Source organism: Limulus polyphemus, unplaced genomic scaffold, assembly GCF_000517525.1.
Source record: "Limulus polyphemus unplaced genomic scaffold, Limulus_polyphemus-2.1.2 Scaffold2433, whole genome shotgun sequence".
Classification (NCBI taxonomy): Eukaryota; Metazoa; Arthropoda; class Merostomata; order Xiphosura; family Limulidae; genus Limulus; species Limulus polyphemus.
In genome coordinates, this window is record NW_013668043.1 from 84,450 (window position 1) to 95,854 (window position 11,405).

Genomic DNA, 11,405 nt, shown 5'->3' on the forward strand with positions numbered 1-11,405 from the left:
GCAAAGTACAGGGTAGGGTTGCAAGCCCCTACCGGGTACCCAGTAGCTGATGGGGCCGGTAAGTTCCCATCACGGTTTAGGGTTTTCCTTCCCATCTGGGAGATAGCTTCTCCTGCCGTTGGACATATAGTGGTTGGCGAGGCCACTACATGGGTTTTTAGTGTTCTCCTTCACGGGTAGGAGGTTTTGGTTACAGGACTTGCCTGTATCCAGCCGTACCACGAGGAGGTTCCTCCAGAGGATGGTGTGGGCAATGTTTATGGCTCATATGGTCGGTTCCGCCCCATCCTAGGATAGTTTGGGTCTCCTCCCATTAAGAGAGTTATAGAACTCCATTCTCTTAAGAGAGTCATAGTTACTCCCGCCGTTTACCGGCGCTTGGTTGAATTTCTTCACTTTGACATTCAGAGCACTGGGCAGAAATCACAATATTACTTTTGTAATATTGCCAAATATTCTTTATACTGTTTTGTTGTTTTATTGATCTGTGTCCAAATATAGAATTGATTGTGTATTTACTAGGCCGTAACTTTACGTTGATAAATTGTAAGATACGTAGAGCGATATCTTGGGAAACCAACTCCTACATTAATGTGAAATTTTAAGACTTCAATTCAAAAGTAAATTAAAACACTCGGACAACCTTTTAGGTACAAAGAAGGAAGTAATTGATGATTTAAAAATATATAATATTATTATATTAAAATATGAAATAGTCTTTTAACCATATTTAAATTTTATAGGGCCTTACAAATGGCAAATAGTTAAGATTTAAAGATATAATACTCAAAAAAGGAGAGAGAGAAAAAAAGAAGCAACTGGCACGTTACTCTTTGCTCATTTTTGGATATAACTAAAAGAAATGCACACAAAATTGATTTTCACGAGAATCCAAAATTTATTTGCACTGAAAATCAGAGTAAACATTGTATTGTTATTTTATTAGTGCAAAGCTACAGTAAGATATCTGCGCTCCGGATTTTTACATTATAAATCCTTAAATTTACCGCTGGCTCACGGGGGATCATTGTAATGTAAGTTGGTATTCTTGCAATATTATCACAACTCTGTTTCTAGAATTCTTAATTTTCGGAAAAGCCAATTTGGATGCATATTTAGAAAGCGGGGAAATTTTGAATCAGACACAGTGACAAGATGCTCGCTTTAAATAGATCTTGATATTAATTATCCATTCCGAATAGCTCGATGGTAAGAGAGGGAAGATTTAGACGAGCATCCAAATGAAAAAATTAAACTGTAAGAACGTGACAGAATGTATAGCAATATGTCAACCAAACTACACTATATCTAGTGCTGACCGAGACCCTTAGCCAAATACTGGAGCTTATCAGGCCGACAGGGATACAGTAGCGATTGAGGTACATCTATATCACACAAAGACCATGAAAGATACATCTACTAAAGGTGTAGTTAATGTAATGATTGAATATTTACTTTTGTTTAAGAATATCTTTATCTGAAATAGAAAAGGATATGTGTACAAATTTTTGTTGTTGATACATTTGGTAATATTCTTTTAACTTTATGTTAATATTTATTTTCGTTTTTATAACAGTCGCCTTTAGTTTCATTTAACATGCTTATTTGTTGATTTATTAGGATACCATTCCTCCAATCTGCAGTGATATAACATCGCGCCCCAGATTTGTTTTACCACTAATCTGGCTCCCAGTGTAGTCCCAGAGAAAAGATTAAAGTCACGTGTTTATTTATTTATTTTTTCATGAATTAACGTTACCTCATATTATTATTTTTTTAAACTAATCATAACTTAATCAGCTCCAATTTAAATATTAAGGCTTTGTGGTTGGTCTTAAGCGCAAAACTACACAATGGGTTATCTATGTTCTGCCTACCACGGGTATTAAAACCAGATTTTTGGCGTCTTAGGCCTACAGGCTTACCACTTAGCCACTGGGTCACATATATATTAAGGAATAAAACGTTTGATAAATTCGCGCACGATAAAGTAAGAATGGTAACTATTTTAGTGTATTATGTATCTTTATCATGCAATTTTCTAAGATAAAAATAGGGAGTGTCAGTTACACGTGTAATAATAACTGGGAATTGTAAATCTCATGAAACTGCATACAGAATACAAGTAATAAAAAACATTTTGTAAATGTAAAATCATATAGGGATTTCAGTGCCAAAAAAAAATGCAAACAAGAATATAGAATATATTTGACAGACCTGGTAATAAGAGCGTTCGACTCGCAAAATGCGGGTCGCGGGACCGAAACCCATTACCGAACAAGCTCGCTCTTTGCGCCATGGGGGCGTTATAATGGGATGATCAATTCCTCTATTCGTTGGTAAAGGGTTGGCGATGGGTGATGTTGAGGAGCTGTCTTACCTCTAGGCTATCACTTCAAAATTATGGTCAGCTAGCGTAGATAGTTCTCGAACCTTCCACGAATTTAAAAACAACAGTAAAGAAACTGTCACTTGACGTAACAATCTAAGCATTATTGGCAAGAAGCTCTTAACTCCTCGTGCAGAAATGCGTCATTATTGCAGAATGTTTGAGATACGACATTAAAACTTGGAACAAAATTCTATGAACTTCTAAAAAAAATCAACAGTCTGTTATGTTTCCGTTGTTCATACATATTCAGGTTAGATAAATATAGTGGTATGAATAAATATTTGTCACATAAAACACCACTATTGTTGCTCCACGAGAGTTTTGGTAACGAGAGTTTTTCAACAGGTGTTTCAATTCATAATACACACGCGCAATACCACTACCTGAATCCTGAGTTTGTGCGTCAGAGAAATAAACTAGTGTTTATATAGATGCTTTCTTTTTGCATGTTATCAGTTTTAAAGTCACTAGCGGGTCCAGCGATATCATAAGTTACTTAGTGGTTGAGTTAGCTTGTTTTTTTTAGAACTATTCCATTTTGGATGTAAGAATATATTCGCCAGTTTTGATCAAAATTCTTTGGAATAACTTGTTTAGTCACTTGGATGAACATTGAAGCTGTTGTAAGGACAATAACAGTTAGATCATCAGTACTGGTTTCTTAAAACTGCACGTGTTCGATACTACCAAATGTAAAGCAGTTCGTGGTTAAGCAATAACGAATCATCTGTGTAACGTTAACAAATGCATCGCTACCGAACGATAGGCTTAATCAAACGGAATGATAATAAGAAAGACCACTTATGTTCGTTACGTGTACAGAGTTTTATATCCGCTTGGTAAACTGGGAATGCGGATGCTTGTCAATCACATATCATATCAAGACTTATTCTATGGTTGAAAGAAGTGGCTTTATCATCAAGAAGTGATAACTTATTATTGAAACTACAGACGATACCGAATCAATAAAGGTATGTATCTGGCCGAGGTGACGCTATATTGTCTAACAAAACTATTGTTGTGAGTTTCAACGTTTCTTATTATGCCGCTTTTATACAAAAGTTCAAATTACCTTTAAAAAAATGCACGTTTTGGATTCTAGTAAATATAATAATCACTGGAGAACTGTAAACTTTATAGGAGTAAAACATACGACTTTTGCAGACTCCAGATAGTAGGTTTTCTTCTTAGGTATCTGTGTGGCTTCATCAGAAGAGGGCTACTGATTTACAGTAGCACCTGAAGTATAACTTACAAATAACCACTGTTTTACAGTAACCCTGAAGTATAACTAACATGTCATGACTTTTACAGTAATGCCTGAAATATAGCTAACAAGTCATAAATGTTTTGCAGTAATGCCTGAAATATAGCTAACAAGTCATAACTGTTTTGCAGTAATGCCTAAAGTATAGCAAACAAATCATGACTGTTTTACAGTAACCCTGAAATATAACTAACAAGTCATAACTGTTTTACAGTAATGCCTGAAGTATAGATAAATCATGACTGTTTTACAGTAACCCTGAAATAAAGCTAACTAGTCATAACTGTTTTACATTAACATATTTTCATTATTATAAATTCAAGAGGGGGTGAAACTGTACAGAGGTTGAGTATTTTATATTAAAACGATTTTGAAGCCTCGCCACGTTGTTACAGTTCATGTTTCCAAGTTAGGTTATATTCTATCCTACGGCTAAGCAGTGTAGCTTCCATTGCAAAAGGCTGTCATGTCCGAAACACCACTCTCCTCCCTGTTTGTTTTAATAATACATCTAGTGTACGAGAATGACAGTTCTCAATTGATCATACAGAAATTCATAGGTATTGTCTCCGACAGCTTGACATGCATGTCTTTGCATGGAATAGAATGAATACCTGTGTTCATTTTTCATCTGTTTGAGGTATGTGATGGTTGGACAGGAAACCGTATCTTGATGAACCTATACCCTGTTGACCTCTTTTTTCACTCTGGGATTCTTCTTGATTATGTTGGATACTGTTGCCTGGGATCATAGATGGCTTTTAGCCACATGTGTTCATGGATTCTCACTTGTTAAAAGATGTTGCACTGTGGCTAGGGTTCGACTAGCTGCAGGTATCTTATGGATGGTTCTGGTGCTTTCAGATGATTCATATTCCATTTTCTTTAAATGGCATTACGTAAAAGTGATACTTCTATGGTGGACGTTCTAAATTCCTGAACTGAACACATTTTTATTATCTGTGTGTATCTATATTTTGTTTCGGAAAGGCAATCACTTTTAGGAAACATCACTCTACCTAAGAATCACCAAATAACAACAAAATGCAGTTCTGATACATTCCGTTTGCTCGCGACTTCATATCGGCTGTGTTTGTCACGTGACTTGCTCATTTGCATGATGAGAATCAGTTTAATATAACTTACTCAACCATTGTGGAAGCCTCTTCGGAGTTCTCACTGTTCGTTGTAAGTTTCTGACCTACTGGTTGAGAACCACAGTTATATAGATCTATTACGTTATAGACAATGTCTTTTAATAAGGTGTCAAGTAAATCATTCTGCCTGAGTGTCGAGCGGCTGAACCTAATTATTTTTACAATTAATGTATTTTTGAATAAATTATATATATATATTATACATGTTGTGGGCACAGCACAGATAGCCCATTGTGTAGCTTTGTGCTTAACAACATACAAACAAATAAATGTTTTAATATATTAGAGTAATTGAAGGTTTGGTTTTTCGTCCTAATGAAATATCAGATTGAAAGTGCCAGTTTTTGTATTTGGGGGAGGATCACACTGAAGGAGTAATAGCATAAACTGAAGTACTGGCCTAAATTTGTAGGCTTTAGGCCCTGACAGACCACATTATTCTTCATATTTCGACTTTTAGGCCAATATATTTATTTTCATTCTTTTTCCATTATACACGGGCATTGTATGGCTTGGTGATTAGAGCGCTCGACTCGCAATTTGCGTGACGCAGATTCGAATATACTACTTTCCATAGCCGTGGGGGCGTTATAATGTGGTGGTTAATCCTTCTCTTCGTTGGTAAAGAGTAGCATAAGAGTTGGCGATGGATGGTGTTGCCTTCTCTTTAGTCTGTCGTTCCAAAATTATGGATTGCTAGCACAGATATCATTCGAATAGCTTTGCGCGAAATTCTACAAACAATCCCCTATACAAAGTCCCTATATTCTTCACCTACTTTAGTATGAATATTTAGGGGTATGAATACCTAATAAAGTTATAAACGGGACTATTTTTTGATGAGCCCAGATCCACTTCGTTTTTCAACAAAAAATTGTTTTGTTGCTGAAAACAACAACATCACTACAAATGTGTTTGTTGTTATATCAGATGCTTCCAAATTCGTTTTCAGCTTGATCTTCACCTCATATGCCATAGGGTGTACTTACAACATTTCTCATATTTCCTAGCTCAATTTTGCTGAGGTACAAATAACGCTAAATTTTTGAACTGCATTTCTTTTTGTTTCCAAAAATAACACTGGTTATAAGTTTTAACTAGGGAATAAAATGGGTCCAAAACTAGTGAATATTCTGAAAATAGTGCTTAATTACTTTCGTAGACCAGTAACATAAAGCTGAATTATTTTGTTTTTCATTCTAGTGTGTCAAAAATTCAGTTGTTTACTATTAAGCACAAAGCTACATAATGGATATCGATACCCGGTTTCTAGAAGTATAAGTCCGCAGACATACCGCCGTGCCACTGAGGGGCCAAAAAATTAAGAGATAATAACATGTTTAACTCTATGAAGCTAACAAGAAAACTATTTTTTATTATCAGGAACATAACACCAGACAAATATTGTTGTTTCCATTGCAATTGTATCAAAATATCAAACAACTGTACGAATAGTGTATATTTTATATTAAGTATTATTGTTGGGCGAAAGTTATGAATATGTTCTATCATGATAACACATTTTGCTCTGAATCCTTAAAATCAATTATAAAATTGTTTTATGTTTTATTTTCTGAATTTTAGTCTTGTTCTTCTCTGAAGACGAAACACATCAGTTCGCTAACTTAGAACGCAAACTTCATTTACGTGAGTATGTATCACTTTACAGTCTGTGTTTGATTTATATAATCCAAGATGGCTTCTGCTGAATTAGAAGACTTGTTTAAAACTTACGACACTAGAGGGACAGGTTACTTAAGCCAGGATGAATTGCGAAACTTGTGTGCTAAATTTGGAATTAGTGTTCAAGATGCTGACGCTATATTCCATGACCTAGACCACGACGATGATGGCAGAATCGATTATGAAAAATTTTCGAATGGTTTTACAGTTTTTGCAACCCAAAGCCGAAGACAATCAGTCGACCCCGATCCGACTTCGTGTCTTGATGAAGATAAGAAACAGATGGTGTTTCAAACATGGCAGAACCTGATGAAGGAACTAGGAAAAGCAGGGAATCTTATCAGGTTGTATTTTATTTAGTTTGTTTGTTTATGCGCAATTTGTTAGCATTCTACTAATAAAAGTTTTGTATTAATGAATTATAGGGACTAAAAAGTTCAGAAGTCTATGAAAAGGGATGAATACATTATATTAACACCTAGTCAACAATCGGTCAACAAATTCGGTGGGCTGTAGAGGGATGTCACGATTTTCGGTATTCAATTTAGAACAAAAGAAAAAGTAATCATTCATATAGAATGGAAATAGATTCAACACAAGATGTTGGTGTTGTGGATCAGTTGGCTTTGTGTTTACGAATTGTAATTTCTGTTAACCTCGATAAACTACACTGTATTACAGAAATGAATCATCTCGCAATAATATTTGGCTTATGGGGGTTGGTTGGACTGTGCCCCTCTTGCAAAAAGTACTAGAAGTGTTCATGTTCTGGCAGGTACTGCACTTAGCCACATTACAGAGGCAAGTAGGCTTTTTTTGAGCCTTTCTGGGCCATCTTTCGACAGAACTCGTGAACAACGCAGGGAAAACGGCTTTGCAGAGCTGAGAAACTAGATATTGTATTGCCCACTGAAAAGTAAAACGTCTGTTTTATATAAAAAGTTCTAAAGGCCTATATTAAATTGAAAATTTTAATTTCAAAATATTATTTTCGCAGCCTATATACAAAATGAATTGATAATATAATAATAGGCCTGTATAGTAAGGTCTAATGGTTGATAGTCCTAACTGAACATTGATTCAAATCCCATATCATAAGGCTTCTATAGCTTTCTGAAGTAAGATGGCCGAAACTGCTGCTGAATATCAGCAATCGTTTTTTCTAAAGTTCGTTATTATAGGCCTAAATATTGACTAATACAATACATTATTTTTTATTACTGTGATTGCCACATGATGGATCGGAATAAACAAAAACCCAGAGCAGAAAAAAAAGAGATAAAAGGAAAAAAAACCTGGAGCTGGCTAATAGGGATTCAAAGCAGATTAAGTTAGCATTCAAGCCTTCTTCAAATACATCTGAAGGAACATTTGATCTTGCTTTTGCTGCCCCAAGTGTTGAAACACAAGAAAAAGAGGTACCACCAGTAAAGGAAGTGTCACAATTCAAAGAGGCTTCAAAAGAGAAAGATAAATCAATACAAAAAGAAGTGTCACAAGGAAAAGAGGCTTCCCAAGAGAAAGAGAAATCACCTGAAAAAAAATGATCACAGGAGAAAGAGATAGAGAAGAATCAAGAGCTAGATGATGAATAACATGAATCACTAGCGAAATTCATTGCTCCACAACAAACAACGTCATTAACTGGAAAGGTAATGTTTATTAACCAACATCTACTCAACCCACTGGTGTTATGAAGTGGCTGTGTTATTCTTCTGAGTTGAAAAAATATTTTGCAATGTATGTATGGTATTTTCAACAGATGGAGAATGTCCGTTTATCTCTGGTTTCATGTGTGATAAGCGCAATTTATATTATCGTCTTGAAAGGCAGGAAAAGAGTAAAGCCCATGAGACTGTCAATTATATGTTTTTGACTGTAGATCAAAAGTGTACATTAGAAGACTTTATCAATAAGGAAACAGAACCTGAAAAGCAAAAAAGATGACAGGTACTAGAAAGACTAATAGATATACTTTTTTCATTGCTCATCAAGGAATACCATACCGAGGAACGGTGGAATCTGCTTGGAGTTTGGTATCAGATGATTTGGACTCAGAGGACAGTAATTGCGGAATTTTTTTAGCACCTGTGATATTGATCAGTAAGTATGACTCCCTACTTAGGCGTCACCTGAAAGATTCAATACAGCAAAGTAAAATAATGAAGAAGAGAAAAAAGGAAACTAAGGGTAAAGGATCTCTTATCACTTTGCTGTCTAAAACAACCGTCAACAAGCTAATCAGGATTATTGTAAAATTATTAAGGAAACTGTAATGAAAGAAGTGGTTGAATGCCGTAAATATATAATTAAAATAGATTCAACACAAGATGTTGTGGATCAGTTGGATATGTGTTTACGATATGTAAAGTCTGGAGTAGTTACTGAAAGATTGATGAATATGTGTGAGGCTTCGTCATCCACAGATAAAGGTTTATATAAGATTGTCACAGAGGAACTGTTTTCTCTTGGTTTGTACCCGAAAGATATTATAAGAAAGTCTTATGATGGAGAAGCTAACATGTCTGGAAAATATTCTGACCTGCGATCTCAAATAAAAAATGAGGCTCCAGATTTTATATTTACACATTTTTATGCACACCTCTTTAATCTACTAATGACAGACTTAACAATTTGTTGTCCAGAATGAAAAACCGTTTACGGACTTATAGAAGCAAAAGCAGTATTGTTGAGAGATTCCTATAAACGGATAAATGTGTGGAAAGCTTTTGCAGATGATCATGGCCAGGATGTTGTTCATATGTTAAAAACAATTGGGGAAACAAGGTGGACAAGTAATGATCAGGTATTGGAAGTTATAATTGGATTGTTTGGAGTCTTACAACCTGAACGAGATTCTTAAAACTCATCCAATTGTCCCGCAAAGTACTGGCTTTATATGTATGTTGGGTTCAGACTCTTCTGAAGTGGCAATGTGATGAAGCACATAGATCAACAGCACCAGTAGATTCTTAAAACTCATCCAATTGTCCCGCAAAGTACTGGCTTTATATGTATGTTGGGTTCAGACTCTTCTGAAGTGGCAATGTGATGAAGCACATAGATCAACAGCACCAGTACTGGTCGCTGTTGTATACTGACGAATCTTTCAAGTGTGCACACCAGTGTCGAAGTATCTACAAGCAAATGGTTTGAACATGCTAGTAGCTCTAACAATGATTCAGAAAACAACAACTAATTTAGATTCCATTCAAAATGAATATAAAGAAATCGTTAGAGAAACAACTACCTTTTCCAGATCCGTCAATGAATTATTGGATGATGTAGACATTGAGGAAAGAATGCAAACTGAGTTACTTGTAACCAATGTGAGAAGGAAAAAAAAAGCCGACATCAGAACGAGCAGAAGATGAAAGACGACAAGTTTTACCATCAATCGATTTCAGCTGAATGTCTATAATGTCATTCTGGACACAGCAATCTCGTTAGTTAGGCGTCGAGTTGGGGCAAACATAGATCTGCTGAGAGACTTTACATATCTTGACCCACAAAATTTTTTCCCATGAATCACCAGAAGAGAGAATGCATGCATTCGCGAATTTGGCAGACGAGAACAGAACCCAGCTTTGTGAAGAACTTTATACGTTATATCAGCACTTGAAAGCTATTTTGCTGCGAGGAAATCCTACAGATATTGAGGTGTCAATACAGATGTTGATCCAGCCCGATGAAAGTAGTGACTTGTACTAGTGACTCGTGCAACAAGTGTCTGCCATGTGTTTTTCGGCTTCTTCACAGATACAATCTGCATTGTAGCTCTTTTTTCTAACTTGTACATATCACACAAAAATAATATTTGCTTACCTTTCGCACAAGGAAAATGCGAAAGAGTTTTTTCAAAGTTGAAAGTCGTGAAAGATAGACTGAGGAACATGCTTGGACAAGTCAACCTGGATTCATTGTTGTTGTTGATTAATACTGAGCGAAATGTGCATGTGCCACCTGGTGTTGTGATACAGATATTTGCTATTTCTTCTTTACATTTAACAAATTATTTGTCCTAACTGGACTGTGGGCAACAGTAGTGTACTAGTGTTTAGTAAATATTTCAGTACGCAGTACAGACCCTAGAGGCTAGAGCACACGGTATTCTAGTTTTAGGTAGCCTACATGTATATACAGGAATAATTATAAAGCTCATTCACAGTTATACCTACATCAGGAACGTTAAACGTAATTAGGTGTCTGCAAGTATAATCTAATAGTAATACTGTGTTATACCAAACTTGTAAAGAAAAAAAAATTATGTTATACCTGTATAGAGTATATACTTTACCTGTCGCGTGTCTATCCATAGATATGTGGCGCTATCTGTTGGGTTGAACTGGGTTTGAAAGATATTAAAGTACGTGCATGATATGTTTACCATTTATATATATTTTGGATGGTGGGACCCCAGAAATATTCTCCTCCCCGGGCCTTTTTCTCCCAGTCCGACACTATATATACTAATGATACGCCAAAAAGGTCGCTAACAACAGCAACTTTTTCATCTACTACATACCTACCTGATCACGTCAGCGGGGCTAGCCCTCAGACGGCTCTGACTATCGCTGCAAGATTTCTCCAGCTTACTTGACTGGTCTGTGAGTGTCCGCTTTTGATATTCCGATAAATATATATAGATTCTTTTTTATATATATAAATGGTAAACATATCATGCACATACTTAAATATCTTTCAAACCCAGTTCAACCCAACAGATAGCGCTACATATCTATGGATAGACACGCGACAAGTAAAGTATATACTCTATACAGGTATAACATAAAAAATAAACAAAAAATTACAAAAAATTATGAATTTGAAAATGAAGTAGGGATCCTGCTATAAAAGTAATGAAATAAGAATTAAAACCACAATCACCAATTTATAAAATTTAATT

General features: G+C 35.6%; 1 protein-coding gene across 3 annotated transcripts in view; it reads left to right on the forward strand.

Annotated features, from left to right (window-relative positions):
* The first annotated feature begins 2,716 nt into the window (after positions 1–2,716).
* The window catches only part of LOC106466946 (ras and EF-hand domain-containing protein-like), a 50,402-nt gene continuing 41,713 nt past the window's right edge, over positions 2,717–11,405 (forward strand). For 2 of the 3 annotated variants that reach the window (XM_022395038.1, XM_022395039.1), the window contains exons 1-2: positions 2,718–3,363; positions 6,401–6,843. In XM_022395038.1, the coding sequence (XP_022250746.1) occupies positions 6,512–6,843 (332 nt within the window). In that variant the 5' untranslated portion in view covers positions 2,718–3,363; positions 6,401–6,511. Of the gene's footprint in view, positions 3,364–6,400; positions 6,844–11,405 lie in introns of all 3 variants that reach the window. The other variant, XM_022395040.1, reaches the window with a different exon arrangement.